Source organism: Rasamsonia byssochlamydoides (genome assembly GCF_041956645.1).
Source record: "Rasamsonia byssochlamydoides strain NRRL 3658 unplaced genomic scaffold VTN77scaffold_20, whole genome shotgun sequence".
NCBI classification, from domain to species: domain Eukaryota; kingdom Fungi; phylum Ascomycota; class Eurotiomycetes; order Eurotiales; family Trichocomaceae; genus Rasamsonia; species Rasamsonia byssochlamydoides.
The window spans coordinates 259,232-275,372 of record NW_027192403.1 but is presented as its reverse complement, the minus strand read 5'-3'; the positions used below and the strand labels follow the sequence as shown (position 1 = coordinate 275,372).

At 52.8% G+C, this 16,141-nt stretch overlaps 5 protein-coding genes across 5 annotated transcripts; 3 read left to right on the top strand and 2 right to left on the bottom strand.

Annotated features, from left to right (window-relative positions):
- Positions 1–409: 409 nt before the first annotated feature.
- Positions 410–5,036, bottom strand: VTN77DRAFT_2970 (uncharacterized protein; the record flags this gene model as incomplete). Its single annotated transcript, XM_069418868.1, has 2 exons — positions 410–4,561; positions 4,641–5,036. 2 exons carry the CDS (start codon positions 5,034–5,036, stop codon positions 410–412), a joined length of 4,548 nt encoding a protein of 1,515 aa, XP_069279028.1.
- A 1,409-nt stretch (positions 5,037–6,445) lies between these two features.
- Positions 6,446–7,471, top strand: VTN77DRAFT_2969 (uncharacterized protein; the record flags this gene model as incomplete). The annotated part of the gene is made up of 1 exon (XM_069418866.1): positions 6,446–7,471. The coding sequence occupies one exon, from the start codon at positions 6,446–6,448 to the stop codon at positions 7,469–7,471; it is 1,026 nt and encodes a 341-aa protein (XP_069279027.1).
- A 1,419-nt stretch (positions 7,472–8,890) lies between these two features.
- VTN77DRAFT_2968 (uncharacterized protein) lies at positions 8,891–10,964 on the bottom strand (the record flags this gene model as incomplete). The annotated part of the gene is made up of 3 exons (XM_069418865.1): positions 8,891–10,180; positions 10,230–10,841; positions 10,899–10,964. The coding sequence occupies 3 exons, from the start codon at positions 10,962–10,964 to the stop codon at positions 8,891–8,893; spliced, it is 1,968 nt and encodes a 655-aa protein (XP_069279026.1).
- Positions 10,965–11,375: 411 nt separating this feature from the next.
- VTN77DRAFT_2967 (uncharacterized protein) lies at positions 11,376–12,782 on the top strand (the record flags this gene model as incomplete). Its single annotated transcript, XM_069418864.1, has 3 exons — positions 11,376–11,621; positions 11,688–12,264; positions 12,325–12,782. 3 exons carry the CDS (start codon positions 11,376–11,378, stop codon positions 12,780–12,782), a joined length of 1,281 nt encoding a protein of 426 aa, XP_069279025.1.
- An 889-nt stretch (positions 12,783–13,671) lies between these two features.
- Positions 13,672–15,563, top strand: VTN77DRAFT_2966 (uncharacterized protein; the record flags this gene model as incomplete). The annotated part of the gene is made up of 3 exons (XM_069418863.1): positions 13,672–13,887; positions 13,955–15,410; positions 15,472–15,563. 3 exons carry the CDS (start codon positions 13,672–13,674, stop codon positions 15,561–15,563), a joined length of 1,764 nt encoding a protein of 587 aa, XP_069279024.1.
- Between the last annotated feature and the right edge of the window lie 578 nt (positions 15,564–16,141).

The following is a 16,141-nucleotide window of genomic DNA, read 5'->3' as shown; positions in this document are numbered from 1 at the left end:
GTGGAGATGATGGGACAAGACATCAGTTTGTTTCCCAATAGGAGGAGAGCTCCCTCGATCGATTCAAGAGACCCGCACAGGCAATTTTAGGAGCCCTGATAGTAACAAAAGGAAAGAGAGACTAAGAGATAAATATTAGTATAGTAAGCTATAGAGATAGAGAGACGAAACAGAAAGAGCGACGAGTAATGACGCGCAATCTCTGGCACGTAAAGACAACTCAGCTCCACCGAATGGGAGACTCGAGTAACGCTTTAGGGACCAAATACACACACAAAGGAAACTCGTCGGCCCAATGATCTAGATAGTCGTGACCTCACTTAAAAGGAAGAGAATATATCAAAGGTTCCACACATGAGAGGTGATGGCATGGTTGGATTCGGATCGACAACAATCAATCGCTGGTTCATCAATGGTGATGGGCATGCGGGTGCGAAAACCGTTTGACTCCAGGGCTGTACCGACTCGTCCTCGACAGAGAGCCAACATCGTGTTTGCCATCGCAGCAGGCACGAACATTCTCGAGACGATCAGCCTCTCGTTCTTGCCGCTCGATCACGTGCCTCAAATCCTCCGCACTATCATTATCCACAACACTCGCATCATAGATGCTGTCTGTCTGGACGGGAGTATGCCGACCCCTCAGGCTGGACAACGACCCTCTGATGGTCGCCGTCAGGACAGTACTCAGTCGTGACGCAGGGCTGTGTCGGGCCTGCGCACTCGGAGAGGGTGAGACACGCCCGGAATTCGCCGCGTGTCGTACCGACAACGCTGAAGCCGCACGGTTCTTAGACGCATTTGTGGTACGACTGTTATACGAGGAGAGCGACATTCGCGGATTGGTCTGGCGGGAGTTGCTCCGGAACGTAGGGTTGAACTCATCGACATCCTCTGCAGTGATATCATGATCGTCGGACTCATGGTCGGTCGTTCTGAGCAACAAATACGACAGTGCGTTGAACCATGTTTCATGCCTCTGACTCGTCGACGCCGTGAATCGGATTCTGCGACCAGGGGTGACCACCTCCAGACTCTTGCGATGGAGTCCAGGAGGGTAAGGATTGTCATCAGCGATCACTCGGACGGCCTCGATGGGAACGCTCTTGGCCCTGAGTTCGGACTTGCCGGCCGTTTGCGGATCATGAGCACTCCAATACAGAGTGCGAGTGTACGGGTGCACCCAGAAGTACCGACGATGGCGCGTGGTGGACATCTCGCCCGAGACAGCTTTGCGGGTGTATTTCCACAGATATTCACCAATCATTGTCTGAGTTATAGCCTGGATCATGCGTGGATCCGTGTCCGCACTGATGCCATGGGGCGTTCCATCCGCGCGTATGTTGAACCTCTCATCCAGCTCAGAAGCAAAGGACGACAGAGAAGACCTTCTCGAGGCTTGGCTTTCACGTCGAGCTCGAGCTCGAGAAGTCGCGTCTTTGGAAGTCTGTGACGAGTGGTCATTGGGAGTTCGCGGCCTCATGTTCCTATACGCCGAAGCTGGAGCGAGTGGCGGACCCATAGAGCTTGGAGTACTTTGGGCAGCAGCAGCGATAGCTTGTTTGTGATCAGCAGGCAGCGGCGGATGACTGGCTTGGCTCGTCCACTGGCTACCAGCGCTGTCAGGCCGTCTGAGAGCTGGCTGAAGGGATGGTGTAGTCGTCGCTGCGAGAGACGGGATTTTCGCTTTTGGCGTCGCACCGGGGGAACCCATAGCTGTCTCTACGTTCGGACCTGTCTTTGCATTTGCAGGGGTGACAGGACGAGCTGCTGCACGTTCCAAGAGTAGCTGGTCAATTTGTTTAGCCGACAGAATTGTCTGGGCACCCTGGTCTGTACCCCGGGTAAGTGCCTTTTTCTTGATGTCATGGAGAGCAACATTCCCGGAGATGACATTCAAAGGCAAACTCGTCGACTCCTCAGCCTTATTTTCAGGGTCCAGACCGGTGTCTTGGCTGGCGTCGTCTTCAGCAACAACAACAGTGGACGGTTTCTGGTTGGGAACTGAAACTGCAGCGTGAACAGCAGTGTTTGGCCTCTCAGGCAATTCATCTGCAGGAGAAAAGGAGACCCCTGCAACCGGAGTTGGCAGAATGGGCTCAACAGGAACGGTCTCAGCCGATTGGATAGGCGAGAGGGAGAGCTCAGGGGCAGCGGAGTGCTGAAGATCATCATGCACCTGCGGCACTACAGGTCGAGTCTGTTCCGCATAGATTGACGACAGAGACAATTGCGGTAAGGCTATCTGGGGAGTCTCGCGTTCAATAACCGGAGCGGGCTCGGGTTCTGGCAGCTTGAAAGCGACAGGTCGGGTTTGTTCACTGAAGATGGAAGATACCGACAATTGTGGCGAGGCAGCTTTTGGAGACTCGGGCTCTGGTAACTTGAAGGCTACCGGTTCCGTCATCTGAGTGAAGATTTCCGATAGTTTCAGCTCTGGAAGGACTGGTGCGACTGGCGCTGTCTCCACTGCCTGGATCGGTGAAACATCCAACTGTACCTGCACAGCCTTCGTCGAGTCTGGTTCCTCCTTGGCTGAGACTGGTAGCTCCCTGACCGAAGCTGACTCGTCCCAAATGGTCTTCGGCGGCGTAGGGAAAGTGGGCAACTGCTCGCCCGCCGATGGCCTGGTCGGTGTATATTGTGTTGAAGAGTCCACCAACATTGGGAGTGTCCTGGTATCAATCTGTAACGGTTTCTCGGGCAGAGTGACCTGTTCTGAAGTAGGCTGTTCCCAAGGATCCGTCATCGTTGAAGAATCAACCATAATAGATCTTGGGAAAGGTATTGTCGCTTCAGAATCCCTTCTATCAAAAACCACTGAACTCTGGAGCGGAGTAGACAGCTGGGAGAGTGCACGAGAGGATCGCACAGGCGTTCCAAAATCTCCCTCATTACCAGGACCCAACTCTTCCAGCTCCGCAAAGAGACTCTGTCTTGGGGCACTTGGCTGCGTGGGGCTTGCCGGGCAACCGTCGGCACCGAAGGATCGGTTTGCAGATGCCATAGGAGCCTCGCCGGAGGGACGGCTTCGTCTCAGGGCACCTCTGTTCACTTTCACACGGTATCGCTGGGGCGGCGACTGCATTGGGGACTGCATTGGGGACTGCATTGGGGACTGCATTGGGGACTGCATCGGGGACTGCATCGGGCTCTGCACTTCTTCCCCTTCATCTTCGTAAGCCGATGCCGTATTGAGATAGGAGTTCCTGTCACCAGCTCTGTCTTGTAGCATGCCAGAGGGCACTCTCCGAGCCCGTGGCGTAGCTGCGCGAGAAGTGGCCCGATCCTCGGTTTCAGTGAGTTCGTCGGCGCTGTCATCGGCCATGCTTTCAACACCCGTCTGGAACGTTTCGCTCTCGGTAGTCGTTTCACGCGAATTGGCAGTCTTGAAAGAGCCTTCAGCTTCGGTGGCTGTCTGATAGGACGAACTCATGTCCGTGGAACGCCGAGGGGAGCGGCTGCTGGCCCCAGCTGACTTGATGGTCCGGGTAGGGCTCGCCTCGCTGGTGTGGTCCTCCCAGTCAGGTTCATCCAGGGCAGCAACTTCCGTCCTTCCTCTCCTGGCTGGACCAAGCAAATCAGGCCGGATGATAGGTTTCTTGAACGTCTCTGCCTTGATGATCTTCGGGCGCTTCGGAGCGGTGCTAGGAGCGGCGGCTTCGCGGCGACGAGCCTCCAGCTCATCCCTGGCCTCCTGCAACATGCGCTTCAGTTCGATCTTTTCAGTCTTCTCGCGGTGGATGGTACTCTTGAGATTCTGGATCATGCGATGGGCGTGACCAAGGGAGCTTCGGAGGGTTTCCGTCTCCAGATGGCCATGACGAGGAGTCGGTTTGTTGGGAGAAGGCGGCGGTGTGTTGTCCGGAGTCGGTTGATCAGGCACATTATCCTCCGTATCAATCGTCAGAATTCGCGGGACTTCCGCCTCCTGCTGTCGAGCTCGCAGCGCCGTAACAGCTTTGACCAATTCCTGATTCTGCGCGGTTAATTCCTCCACCTTGGCTTGCAGCGATACTCGTTCCGCATCCCCGTTGTTCAGGTTCCTTCGAAGCATATGAGTCTCGCTGTCGTATGCTTTTTGCACAGCGGCTTGTTCCTCCTGGAGCTTGCTGTTCGCCTGCCTCAACTCTTCGAGCTCGCGCTCAATCCCGTTCTTTTCGGCTGTCAGGGAACTGATGGTGTTGTTGAGGCGGGTTTCCCGATCCGCAGCGTCCTTAATCGCAGCCATGAGCTCGCGCGCTTGGGTCTCGAGGTTCCAGTTCTCGTCCTTGTAACGCTGTTCACTTTCATCCAGTGCTCGGATCCGCTGAGCAAACGCCTCCGCTTCAAGTTCCAGTCTTGACTTTTCCAGATTGGCAGCTTTCAAGGCTTCATCCCGCTCGGCAAGAAGGGCTTGCAGCTGACGAACCTGTGCAAGAAGCGAAGTAGAGATTTCCGTCGCGAATTCAATGTCGTGGATACGGCTAGACTGCTGGTTCCGTTGCTTGCGCGAGGGGACGTTGACCTTCGAGGGCGAGGGTGTCGCTTGGCTTGTGAAAACGGACGACGCGGTCGGCGACTAGTGGATCAGTTTAGCAAATTCCTGTCTCCCAGTAGTCTTAAAGAGTTCCCAGAAAACAGTGCAGAGGCAACCATACCCGCAAATCACCAGAAGGAGAGGCATCTCCAGAGCTGACCAGTCGCTTGGGAGCCAGAAAGGCTCGCGCGCTCTCCCGACCAATTTCGTTGTATTCCTTCTCCAGATCCATGAGCTTGCGACGGAGCTCGGGCCCGATCTCCCCTTCATCCTGCTGCCGTTCTACCTCTCTGAGCTTTTCCGTGAGCTTCTGCTGCTGTTGCACGAGTGCCGTTCCAAGCCTCGAAGCCTCCTGCAGTCTCCGCTCCGTCTCTGCCAGATGGGCCTCGAGGGCGCGTTTGGCCTGGGACGGGGAAGACACGTTGAGGCTGGACAGCTGGGAATCAAACGATGAATACCGGTGGGAATCGCGAGAATCGGCTGGCCCATCGGGGCTGGAAACAAAAGGGTCTTCCATGGCGGCTTCTCCTTCTCCAGGCACCGGTTCACGCTGTCGATTAGTTGCCGGATCCGCAAGCGATGCTGTCATCACCGAGGTACAGGTTGTTACGATCCTCCAACTCAGAGATTGAGCTGGCGGACCGTCGCCCCGTTTTCCTTGATCTTGTTGTCCTGGGTGTCAGATCGCAAGCATTATCCAACCGATCACAACCCTCCTTCTTCCTTTCCTTCCTTGTCGAAACGCAAAACCCTGCCAATGCAACACACTATTCCCAAAGATTGTGAGAGCACAGAACAGCAGACAATGCTATGTATGTCCCTGACCAGTCCTACAGCTCACAAAAGGGCTTGTACAAGAATGTGCCTGGCGGGTAGCCGTGTCTGAGGCCTCAACAAGGTTTCTCCCCGTGGACTGAAAATAGTGGTTCCAAGGATCCAAGGTTGTTGACCAGGATTCCAGAGAGATCAACAATGGTACGCGTTATGTGGCTGACCTGCAGCGGGCAACCCTACCTATGTAGGGGGCGCGCACGGGGAAGGTCAAGGAAACCACCAACAGACCCACGACACCTTAGGAAGAGAACGACAAGCGGCCGGATTTCGACTAGTGCAGGCCACTAAAGATCGTGGATGCCTGACGGAGATTTGGCAGAAAGAAAAGGAGCGACGAAAGAGAGAGAGATGCAGCAACGAAGTCGAACGTGGTCGACCGACTCCGCTGGGCGGGGGAACACGAGAGAGGGAAGAGGGAAGGAAGGGAAGGGAACAAGTGGCAGCGGGCGGCAGTACGGAGGACTTGGAGGGCGAGTGGACGACACGGGCGGTGCAGCGACTCAGCAGCGATCGGAAACTGAGAGGCTTCATTTTCTGCAGGGGCCGTGCGGGTGCCCGCTGTATGACCGCCTCGGGGCCGGCTTGGTCTGCAGGCTACGGACAGCACTCCGTAAGAGATGTGCAGTAGTAATTAATAGCTCGTAGTTACATTGGCTGCCCTACTTCATCATCTATATTTGTCCACCTGTACAGATCATTATGTACATATCATTACATAGATCACCAATAATCATGACGGCCTTCCGCCTGGACACGAAATGCCAGCGGAGGGGTCTCTCTCTGCTACCTAGCTATTCCGTACACGTCAGGCCGCCTGACAGCATCCACTGCTAAATTAATTAGTTAAATTACGCGGTATTTTTTTTGGGCAAGAAACAAACAAACTTGCACCGAAAGAGTTTGGTACGCGTGAATCAACTCCCTTGGGACTAGCCTCGGGAGGCGCCCCGAAATCATGTGACCTTAGTGTTGCCTTGAAGTCACGTGGGATGGGGCTTAGGTAAGGAGCTCCAGAATTATCTCCGCAGATCGACGCCACAGTCCAGCATACCAGCTTTCCCAGCAGCCTTGTTCCCTACAAACCCGATCACAATGTCGGAGGAAGCTGCAAATGTCGCTGCCGATACTCCGGCTGATGTTCCTCAATTCTCTTTCAAGAAGCGCGCTGCCAAGTCGACCTTTCGCAAGAAGGCCGCTTCGCCGCCGCCCGCGTCCGACTCCGACTCGGATTTCACGTCATCAGACGATGAGGAAGGCCGCAGGATCAAGCGAAGACGAAAGAATGCCGCTGTGACCGCGTCCTCTACATCGAATCAATCCCACGCAAAAGATACAGGCGCAGCAGCGGATACTACCGCAGCTCCCTTGGTCACGACGAACGATGCTACCAAGCAGTCGAACTGGCACGAGGAGGATCAGCTGAGCGCGAAGAACCTGTTGGGCAAGACAAGAGCACAACCAGGCGGCAAATCCGATTCCGCTCCGGATGGCACGTACAAGGGTGCCGCCAATTACCAGTCCTTCATTCAGAAGAACCCGAATGCTCCCACCAAGCAAGTCGGGCCGATGAAGGCTCCTACGAATATTCGCACCATCACAGTCACCGACTATGCACCCGATGTCTGTAAAGACTGGAAGCTGACGGGTTTCTGTGGTTTCGGAGATACGTGCAAGTTCTTGCACGCGCGTGAGGATTACAAGCAAGGCTGGGAATTGGAACGGGATTGGGAAATTGCCACCAAAGGCAAGAAACTGACCGGACAGACGGTCGCGTCTCAGAATAAGGGAGCCAAGGCGGCCGAGGACGACGAAGACGAGTCTGACGATGAGATGCTCGAAAACATCCCATTTGCGTGCATCATCTGCAAGAAATCGTACACGAATCCTATCGTCACCAAGTGCGGGCACTACTTCTGTGAGTCGTGTGCGTTGCAACGGTACCGGAAGAACCCAGCGTGCGCGGCGTGCGGAGCCGGGACCGGCGGTGTCTTCAATGTGGCCAAAAAGCTGACTCGGCTGCTCGACAAGAAGCGCGAGCGCGCCAGAAAGCGCCGTGAGCGGGCAATCGCAGAGGGCGAAGAGGTCAGCAGTGAAGAGGAAGAAGAGGCTGAAGACTGATCGAGTAAAGTGTCTTGATGACGCTACCAGATTTCATGATTGGGATTGGGATTGGGCTTTTGTATGCTATAATTAATGATTGATACCATTCGACGTGTGGACTGTACATATATGAAATAGATTTATGTGAACCTTTACTGTGGACTTCGCCTTCAGGGTGCTCAGCAGCCAGGTGCGCAGTGGACTGCTTGCTCAATGAACATCTGAAGAGCGCTCAAATGGACTCGAGCCGAGACTCGAGCATTCAGCGAAACTGGTGCTCACCCAGTCTTCATTCATATTTATCCTATGTAAATAGCATGCTCACGCGGGTCTACTTGTCTCATATAATCATGAAATGAGTAAGGAAGACATCTCTACCCAACAGGCTCGATCAAATCAAGATTTTGGCAAACCAGCGAGGCAAACAAATACCTCGAAATATTAAGAATACAATTGATATAAAGGTCATAATCCCCCAAGTCCTAGCCCTACATGCAAGTGTGATACTGATAAGTAAATTATATACGAATGCCAGTGAATTATAGTACTATATTCTATTACCTTTACCTTACTGGGCAAATAAATACGGAGTAAATGATGATCCCACAAGCTTCTAGAAAGAATGAAGGAAAGCCAGTAGTAAGGCACTAAAGTAGAAAGAAGCAAAGGGGAGAAAGTCCTGAAACATACTCCATCCCTCCTGGGGCTAGCGCCCCAAGTTCAAACCGCCGATCCGCCCCTATCTGCTTGGCTTGGTTAGTTGGGCAGCCTCAGCCTAAGCCTCACCATGACCATCTAGGACCCGCAAGTTGCGACTGTGGCACTGCCACTCAGCCTGCTCAGGCATCGCCAACACCACGATGGACGTGACGTGACATGCCGCGCGTGATGCAGGAGAACAATCGGCCTGGTCGGTGGCCTGCGTTTTCCCCGGAGACGAGACCAGCTCGACTATACCCGTACAGAGGTACAGAGTACTCCGGAGTACTCTGTATTTGAAACTGGACCGACCGGCTGGAGGCTGTGACGAGCGACGGCCACGTAGTCGCGGAGAAGGAGAAAGAAAGAGGATACAAGAGCCCGAATTAGAATATCTTTCCTTTCGAAAAAGAGGAGAAGATCCAGCATTTGATTGCGCCAGCGAATCCCTCGGGGGTGCTTCCTATGATTGAGGTTTATTTTAGAGAGAGAGAGAGTGTGTGTGTGTGTGTAAAAGGAAGAGATCCCAGGATTAATATTCATGTACCCTTCTCATTCTTAGTATAATACAAGATAACAGCTAGGGCAGGATATCCATGTCGTGACGGCCATGTTAATAATTTAAAAAAGGTAGATGTGACTTCCGTCCCAAGGGCAAGAATCTCATCAGATACAGTTGTGTGCTAGAGCTCATCCAGTGAGTCGAATCAAAAACAGCGAGATAAAAAGGTATCGCCCCTAATCCTTATGTTCGAAAAACTCCTCGATCCGCTCGATCAATTCTGCCTTCTTCCCGGCAGTGGAGAGCTTCTGCGAGGAGAGGAACTCCTTCAGGACCGGTAATGTCAGCTTCGAGAGAGCGCCTCTCTCATAGTGGCTCCTGACATCTGCAGCGACTTCCTGTCCGTCGGGTTCGGCTCTCACCTTCTTCGACGGACGGGCCCGCTCCTCGAACTCGTCCTCGGGGACTTTGGCTTGTCTTTTTAACAAGGTCGATGTCTTGGGTTGCTCGGCAAACATCTTGCGATACTGTTTTTCGAGTTCTTCGCCCCAAGAGATGACATAGTCTCCGGCGCGCTTGTCGATCTGTCTGTACCTGGGAATCGTCTTGTCCTCCGGTTGCTCCGGCAGGTCCTCATCCAAAGCAAGTGCCTGTAGAATTCGGTAATGCCATTGCAGTGAAGGGTTAGGGTACTTCTGAGGATCATATTGGGCCTTTGGCAGTTGGAGCTGCTGGATGACCGTCCTCATCTGGTCGATCAACGGCTCCGGGGCCACCACAAGGTTCGTTTCTGGGTTTTGCCGGATATCATCCGCAAACGGCAGAGGCAAAATCCACATCCCTGGTGGGATCTTTTGCACACCATTCTCATCCAGCTTCTCGGCGCCAGGGAGCATGGCAGCTAGCACGGGGCTCGCATTCCGTCGCGCGATGAACCAGACAAGCGCCATTCTTTGGTCTTTGAGGAGCTTCTGATACAACGCTGAGAATACTCGCGTTGAGCCAACGTAATCTTCTTCTGACGGGTAAATGAAGGTGGGATGCTTTATGGAGGCCCAGAATGGGAGAGCAGAGATTGGTTTGAAACCAATGATTCTGATGACAGGATCGCCGAAATTCCGCAACGCCTGTTGTTCCTCAGGAGTGAAAGAAATCTGTTCTCCGCCAAACTTGTATGCTTTTCGTATTTCCCATTTTTCCACGGTCCGTGCAGTATCTTCTGCTATCTGCGTGGTTACGCCTTTGGCAATCTCAGGTTTCTCACCTCCTAGCCAGATATAGCAACTTCTTGCCGGTTCTTGCCGCTTGAAAATAAGATAACCCGTTACGGAAATCTTGAAACCTGGGCCAATCTCCAGCGGTATATTGGAGAACAGCGCTCGACGGGGGACCGACTTAGAGCTGATAGAAGACAAGAGAGAGTTGAGTAAAGTGATCCCGTCACCTCCAACTGACGGGGTTTGAGTGCTGGCCGGATCAAAGGAAGGCGCTTCTGGATCGGCAGGAGAGGTTTTGTAAATAATATCCTCCACCGCGTAAGTACAGATTGAGCATAAAGAAGGAACTGGAACTTACATCATAGAACTTGGTCCTGTCGAACTCGTAATCCGGTTTGGAGATTGGGAACAGCTCAATGATGACCCCAAGGTCGTACAGATCCTTCGCTCGAACGGTGGCAGCAGATCGCATGGACCGATCGTCGCCATGCGGATTATCGTTGTCCGTTACAATAAAGAGCCGTCTCGATAAGAAATTGGAAGCCTTGGAAGTGAAAATCTGATTTGCGCAGAAAAGCACATTCGCCATTGATACCCGTTCCTTCGCTGGGACCAATACCTTGGTCGTCTCCTCGTCATCCTCTGCCAGCGCCCGCAGTTTCTTCACATCCTCAGCGGCGGGGATGTCAAGGTCGGTGAAAAGGTAACAGTGAGGGTAGGAGAGGTCGCCCCGGCTGTTCTCGTGCTCATCATAGAATTTCGACGCCTCAGTTCCAAAAAACAAAACGCCCATCATATCCCTTGGGTTGGAAATGATGCGCTGCTGCATCAAGTGATATGCACATTTGATAGCGGCTTTCGTGGGCGACTCAGGCCCGCCTTTCTTCGAATCAGCAGTGGGCCGGGGAGTCAGCATAGATTCGCTGACTTCGATCGCGAAGAGGACGGCATCATTCACAGCTTTATATCCCTAATTTGTAATTAGCAGTGGCTACCTAAAATCTCAAAAGCTGTGATGCAGCCGTACAGTGTCATCGAGCTCCTCTTCTTCCTCGACGGCGTCGTCCTCTCGAGTCTGGTAGGTATCTGTCATTTTGAAATGAACTATATCATTCTCCTGAAGCGACAACAGAGACCTGAGTGTGATTTTAGAAAACTCTTTACACTTGTAGGTCTCACTCTGCTGCCTGCTTCTCACGTGTCTTGGGTGACGCGATGCCGACGCGGGGAAGACACGAAGATCATGTGATTTCCCCAGGTCGTTGATGACTTCTGCCTGCGGTCTGATTGGCCAACCCGCAATCTTCCAGAACCGGCCCTGCTGGCGGATGCTCTGTCATCCAAACCGTTCTAGCCTTGCGCTCCTCAGTATCATCACGACAGGACAAAAATAAGCAATCAATTTTTTTGGTTCGCAAACGATATAACTATATTTCCCTTTTAGATTTATCCCCCATCCTCTATACAGCAGACCTTTACATTGTCGCTGCGAGTGCCAGTCCCGATGGCGCTGCGCAATCCTTTCTTGATACCCGGGCGCATAATCTCATGCAATCCTTGTGGCAATGTCAGATCAGCGGCGCGGAGTATTCTAGCATGCAATTGGAATCAGAGATCCGGCCTGGCAACGGCGGTGTCGCCAAGCAATGAAGTTGCCAAGGGCTCTAAAGGTCCTACTGCTATGGTCTTTCTCAACATGGGCGGCCCGTCAACGACTGACGAGGTCGAGGACTTCTTGAGCAGATTGTTTGTAGGTTCCTGCTTCTGCTACTGGCCCGGTATCTACGAACTAATTCGTTCCTTTTTCATTATGCAGGCCGATGGCGACTTAATACCTCTTGGAAGTCTTCAGAAATACCTTGGCCCTCTCATTGCGCGCCGCCGAACTCCAAAGATCCAAAAACAATATGCAGCCATTGGAGGCGGGTCCCCCATACGAAAGTGGTCGGAATACCAATGCGAGCAAATGTGCAAGATTCTGGACGAGATTTCTCCCGAGACCGCACCGCATAAACCATATGTTGCGTTCAGATACGCTGCACCGTTGACGGAGGAGATGTACGCGAGACTCCTTGCGGACGGTTTTGGGAGAGGCAACGGAGGTCGCGCCGTTGCATTCACTCAATATCCACAATATTCTTGTTCTACTACCGGTAGCTCTCTCAACGAGCTGTGGAAATGGAGGAACCGCTTAGAGGGCAGGCGCGTCAATGAAGATGAGTCCGGTACGATTCAGTGGAGCGTGATCGATCGGTGGCCGACGCATCCTGGCCTGGTCGAAGCGTTTGCGAAGAACATCGAGGATCAGTTGGCAACGTACCCCGAAGACCGGAGAAACTCTGTCGTGCTCCTCTTCTCCGCTCACAGCTTGCCCATGAGCGTTGTTAATCGAGGTCAGTCGCTGCACTTTATGTATTATGACTGATGGACAGAAAGAGTGCTGACAAAATTAGGCGACCCGTATCCGGCAGAGGTTGCTGCGACGGTGCACGCCGTCATGCAACGTCTCGGGTTTTCCAACCCTTACCGACTCTGCTGGCAGTCCCAGGTGGGACCATCCGCCTGGCTGGGTGCCCAGACGAGCGACACGGTCCAAGAATACGTCAAACGGGGCCAGACGGACTTGATCCTTGTTCCCATTGCTTTCACCAGCGATCACATTGAGACGCTCTACGAACTCGACCATGAAGTCATGCGGGAGGCAAACCATCCCGGGGTCAAGCGGGCGGAGAGTTTGAATGGTAGCCCGATCTTCATTCGTGCCCTCGCAGATATTGCCCGAGAGCACTTGCAGTCCGGCCAGAAGTGCTCCCGTCAGATGACTCTGCGGTGTCAAGGGTGCAGAAGTGAGCGGTGTTTGCAGCAGAAGAAATTCTTTGCAGGAGACCAGATGGCCTCGCTTGTCCGGTAGCTGCAAGTCATTCGCTCTCGTGTGTGGGAAATACCTCGTAGGGGGCATTACACGTAGCATCTACCTGGATGTAGATAGCGTGTATTTACTGTACGATATCCAGCTGTTCCCGCATTTCAGAAATGAATGCACGAATTAGTTACAGTTACTCAACGTTTGCCAACTAAGAAGGAAAAATGGCAGACTGGAGGTCTTCGAGACCATTCTGGCCTGGCGTCATACCATTGATTGGTTATTGATTGGGTATGGTGAGAGAGCAGCAGACGATTTTTAGAACGACGTGGACGCCGGTATTTTGAGGATGAAGAATGACGATGATAGGCTGGGGATGGCAGCATTTATCCGAATGCAATACATTAGGTAGCGAGTCGGGTTCCGGAGGTTGGGGATTGCCGAATTAGCGGGTGCCAACTTACATCGCCAGTGAATTAGTAATTGTTTCGGAGTAGATATCCATCTTATCTGCAGCTCAGGGCCGGGGTTTGTGGGACCAACAGGAGTTGACAATTCCCGATCCCCCGATAAGCCCCATCCTGCTTGACATCCTGCCTTGTCAGGGCGTGCCAGCTTCCACGGGCTGTTGCCAGGCTGCCAGCGCATGGATGCCTGTCGCAAACTCAGCGTGGAGGCTAGGCGATTGTTACCTAAGTTTGGGAGGAGGTCGTCATTATTATTCCGTTCCCTTCCCCTCTGTGCGACGACCATCGATCTCCTCTCCTCTACCCGTGTCTCCCATTGTCCTCCTTAAAATCGACCGGTGAAACTGGTTGAAACTCGCCGTAGCCATCGGCAATGCCTAGCCGTGAGATTGTGAAAGGCGTATCTATATCTTTCTAGAGTATTGACGACCCGCATACAGTCACGGAGGCAACCCCGCACTCTCGAAACAATGGAGAGCGACGCTCCTTTCGCCGTGGAGGCGGATGAGGATGCGCGTCTGCGTTCTGCAAGGCAGCGAAGCGAGTATCTCTCCGAAGAGACTCCGTTGCTTCTCGAGAGGGATTCGGAATCGACGGCTGGAGGAGCTGGCTCCCCAGATATCGATAATAAGCCTTGGCTTAGAGCAAAGGATTTTGAGGAAAAACCGCTATGGAGGAGACCATCTGTGAGCATGACCGTTACCTAATATTTGATAGATTCACGTCTCTGATCTGGCTGGTACAATGCCATAGATATGGTGGTTGATCCCCCCTCTTCTGCCGTTTACGCTGGCGTTCGGTGGACTGGCAGTGCCCAAGCTGAACCTGATCCTCACCCTCATCTGCAGGGACTATTTCAAGGATCTGGCGTCCAGAGACCCGCAGTTCACCCATCTACCAGTGGTCTTTGGTGAGGACAACGATCAATGCCAGATTCCGGAGGTGCAGTCTCTCGTGATGCGGTTCAACCTGTACTACAATCTGGTGTCAGGACTCCTGGCGGCGGTGATGAGCCCTCGACTGGGAGATCTGTCCGATCGCTACGGACGCAAACGACTCATGGCCCTATCTACTCTTGGCGTCCTGATGGGAGAGGTGTTTACGATCATCGTCGCAACCAGGCCGGAGACGGCCTCGGTGAAACTCCTTCTGGTCGGCGCTTTCGTCGATGGTCTCTGTGGATCATTCACGACAGGCCTGGCCCTCGTGCACTCGTACGCCGCTGACTGCTCCCCTCCAGAGAGGAGAAACGTCGTCTTTGGCTACTTTCACGGGGTCTTGTTCACCGGTCTCGCTTTGGGGCCCTTCCTTGTTGGCCTTCTTATCAAGCTGGCTGGGAACGTCGTCGTCGTCTTCTACACGGTTCTTGCCTGCCACACCTTTTACTTTCTGATGGTGGCTTTTGTCATTCCCGAATCGCTGTCGAAGGAGCGCCAACGGAGCGCACGCGAAAAGCATCGCGCGAAGCAGCTAGACGAGGAAGGCAGTTCCGCTTGGGTCTCCTTGAGAGACCTGAACCCAGCCAATCTTTTGAAGCCTTTGGAGATTCTGTTCCCGAAGGCTGACAGACCTGATTTTCTGTCTCCCAGCAGGCGAAAGTTGCTTGCGGCCCTGCGCAGAAATCTCATTCTTCTGGCTTCGATTGACACCTTGTTGTTTGGTGTAGCCATGGGCACGATGCAGGTAATTGTCATATACGCCGAATATATGTTCGGATGGCACGACGTCGAATCCAGCATTTTCGTGTCCATAGCCAGTACCGTACGCGTTATCACTTTGCTGGTGGTGCTGCCAGCGCTAACGCGACTGATTCGCGGACCCCAGAGCGGGCAACGGGCCAACTCGGGGTGCGATCAGCTTGATATTGGAATTATTCGGCTGTCTATTCTGTTCGATCTGGCCGGGTACATTGGATATGCAACTGTCCGGACCGGTGGTCTTATGACGCTGTCAGCGATGGTTGCAGCCATCGGGGGAATGGGGTCGCCGACATTGCAGTCGTCGCTGACGAAGCATGTTCCTCCTGAGCGCACAGGACAGATCCTTGGCGCGACTGGTCTCTTGCATGCTCTTGCGCGAGTCATCGCGCCCACCGTTTTTAATCTGATCTACAGCGTGACGGTAGGGAAATTCACGCAGGCAGTATTTGTCTGCCTTGCATCGGTGTTTGGATTGGCACTTATCTTGAGCTGGTTTATTCAGCCAAATGGTATGTTGTCTCTTACGAATTGCTTTGACAGAAACGGGATCATCCTAACATGTGAATTTAGTTTCGTTTCCAATGTCACCTCCTTCAAGTCCCCCGGCGGAGCCAACATATGGCGCATTGGATGAGGAGGAAGCTGCGCCGTTGCATTCATGATGTCTATTTCATTCAATAGATTACATATCGCTTAGAATAAACCATATCCGAAATTCATTCCAGATCTATGGCGTACTGCAATCTTCGTATTTTGTTTAACTATTCATACAAGGGATAGTACTTTGTCAATTGGTTTTCTTGCGCCTTGTCCTAGAATATTGGAGTGTTGCCAGACTCGCATTAGCAGCGGAAACAGTGCTGAACCTGGGTGGGACATATAATGAGAGACTGGGCAGCAGAAGTCCGTAGAAATTCACTGACCTTGATTCTAATAATATACCTTACGTTCCTGCAGTCTTGGTGTGCCGTCATGCAGCCAGCCGCATGGACCTCCAACGTTCCTGAACTCAATGTCTGGTCATCCAACCAATAACAGCCTGCCATCCTCTATAGTTAAAAAAGATAGATGCCATGGCATGGCACCTTTATATATATAAAAGTTGAATGGCGAAAAAAGACATTCAACAATTTGCCTGCAGATGTCTGCAGAACCTGATATGTTACGTATTCACCGCTTATCTCCATAATCTCCGAACAACCCTCCACGAAAAGAACAGAATGCATCGGTGATAAGCAGA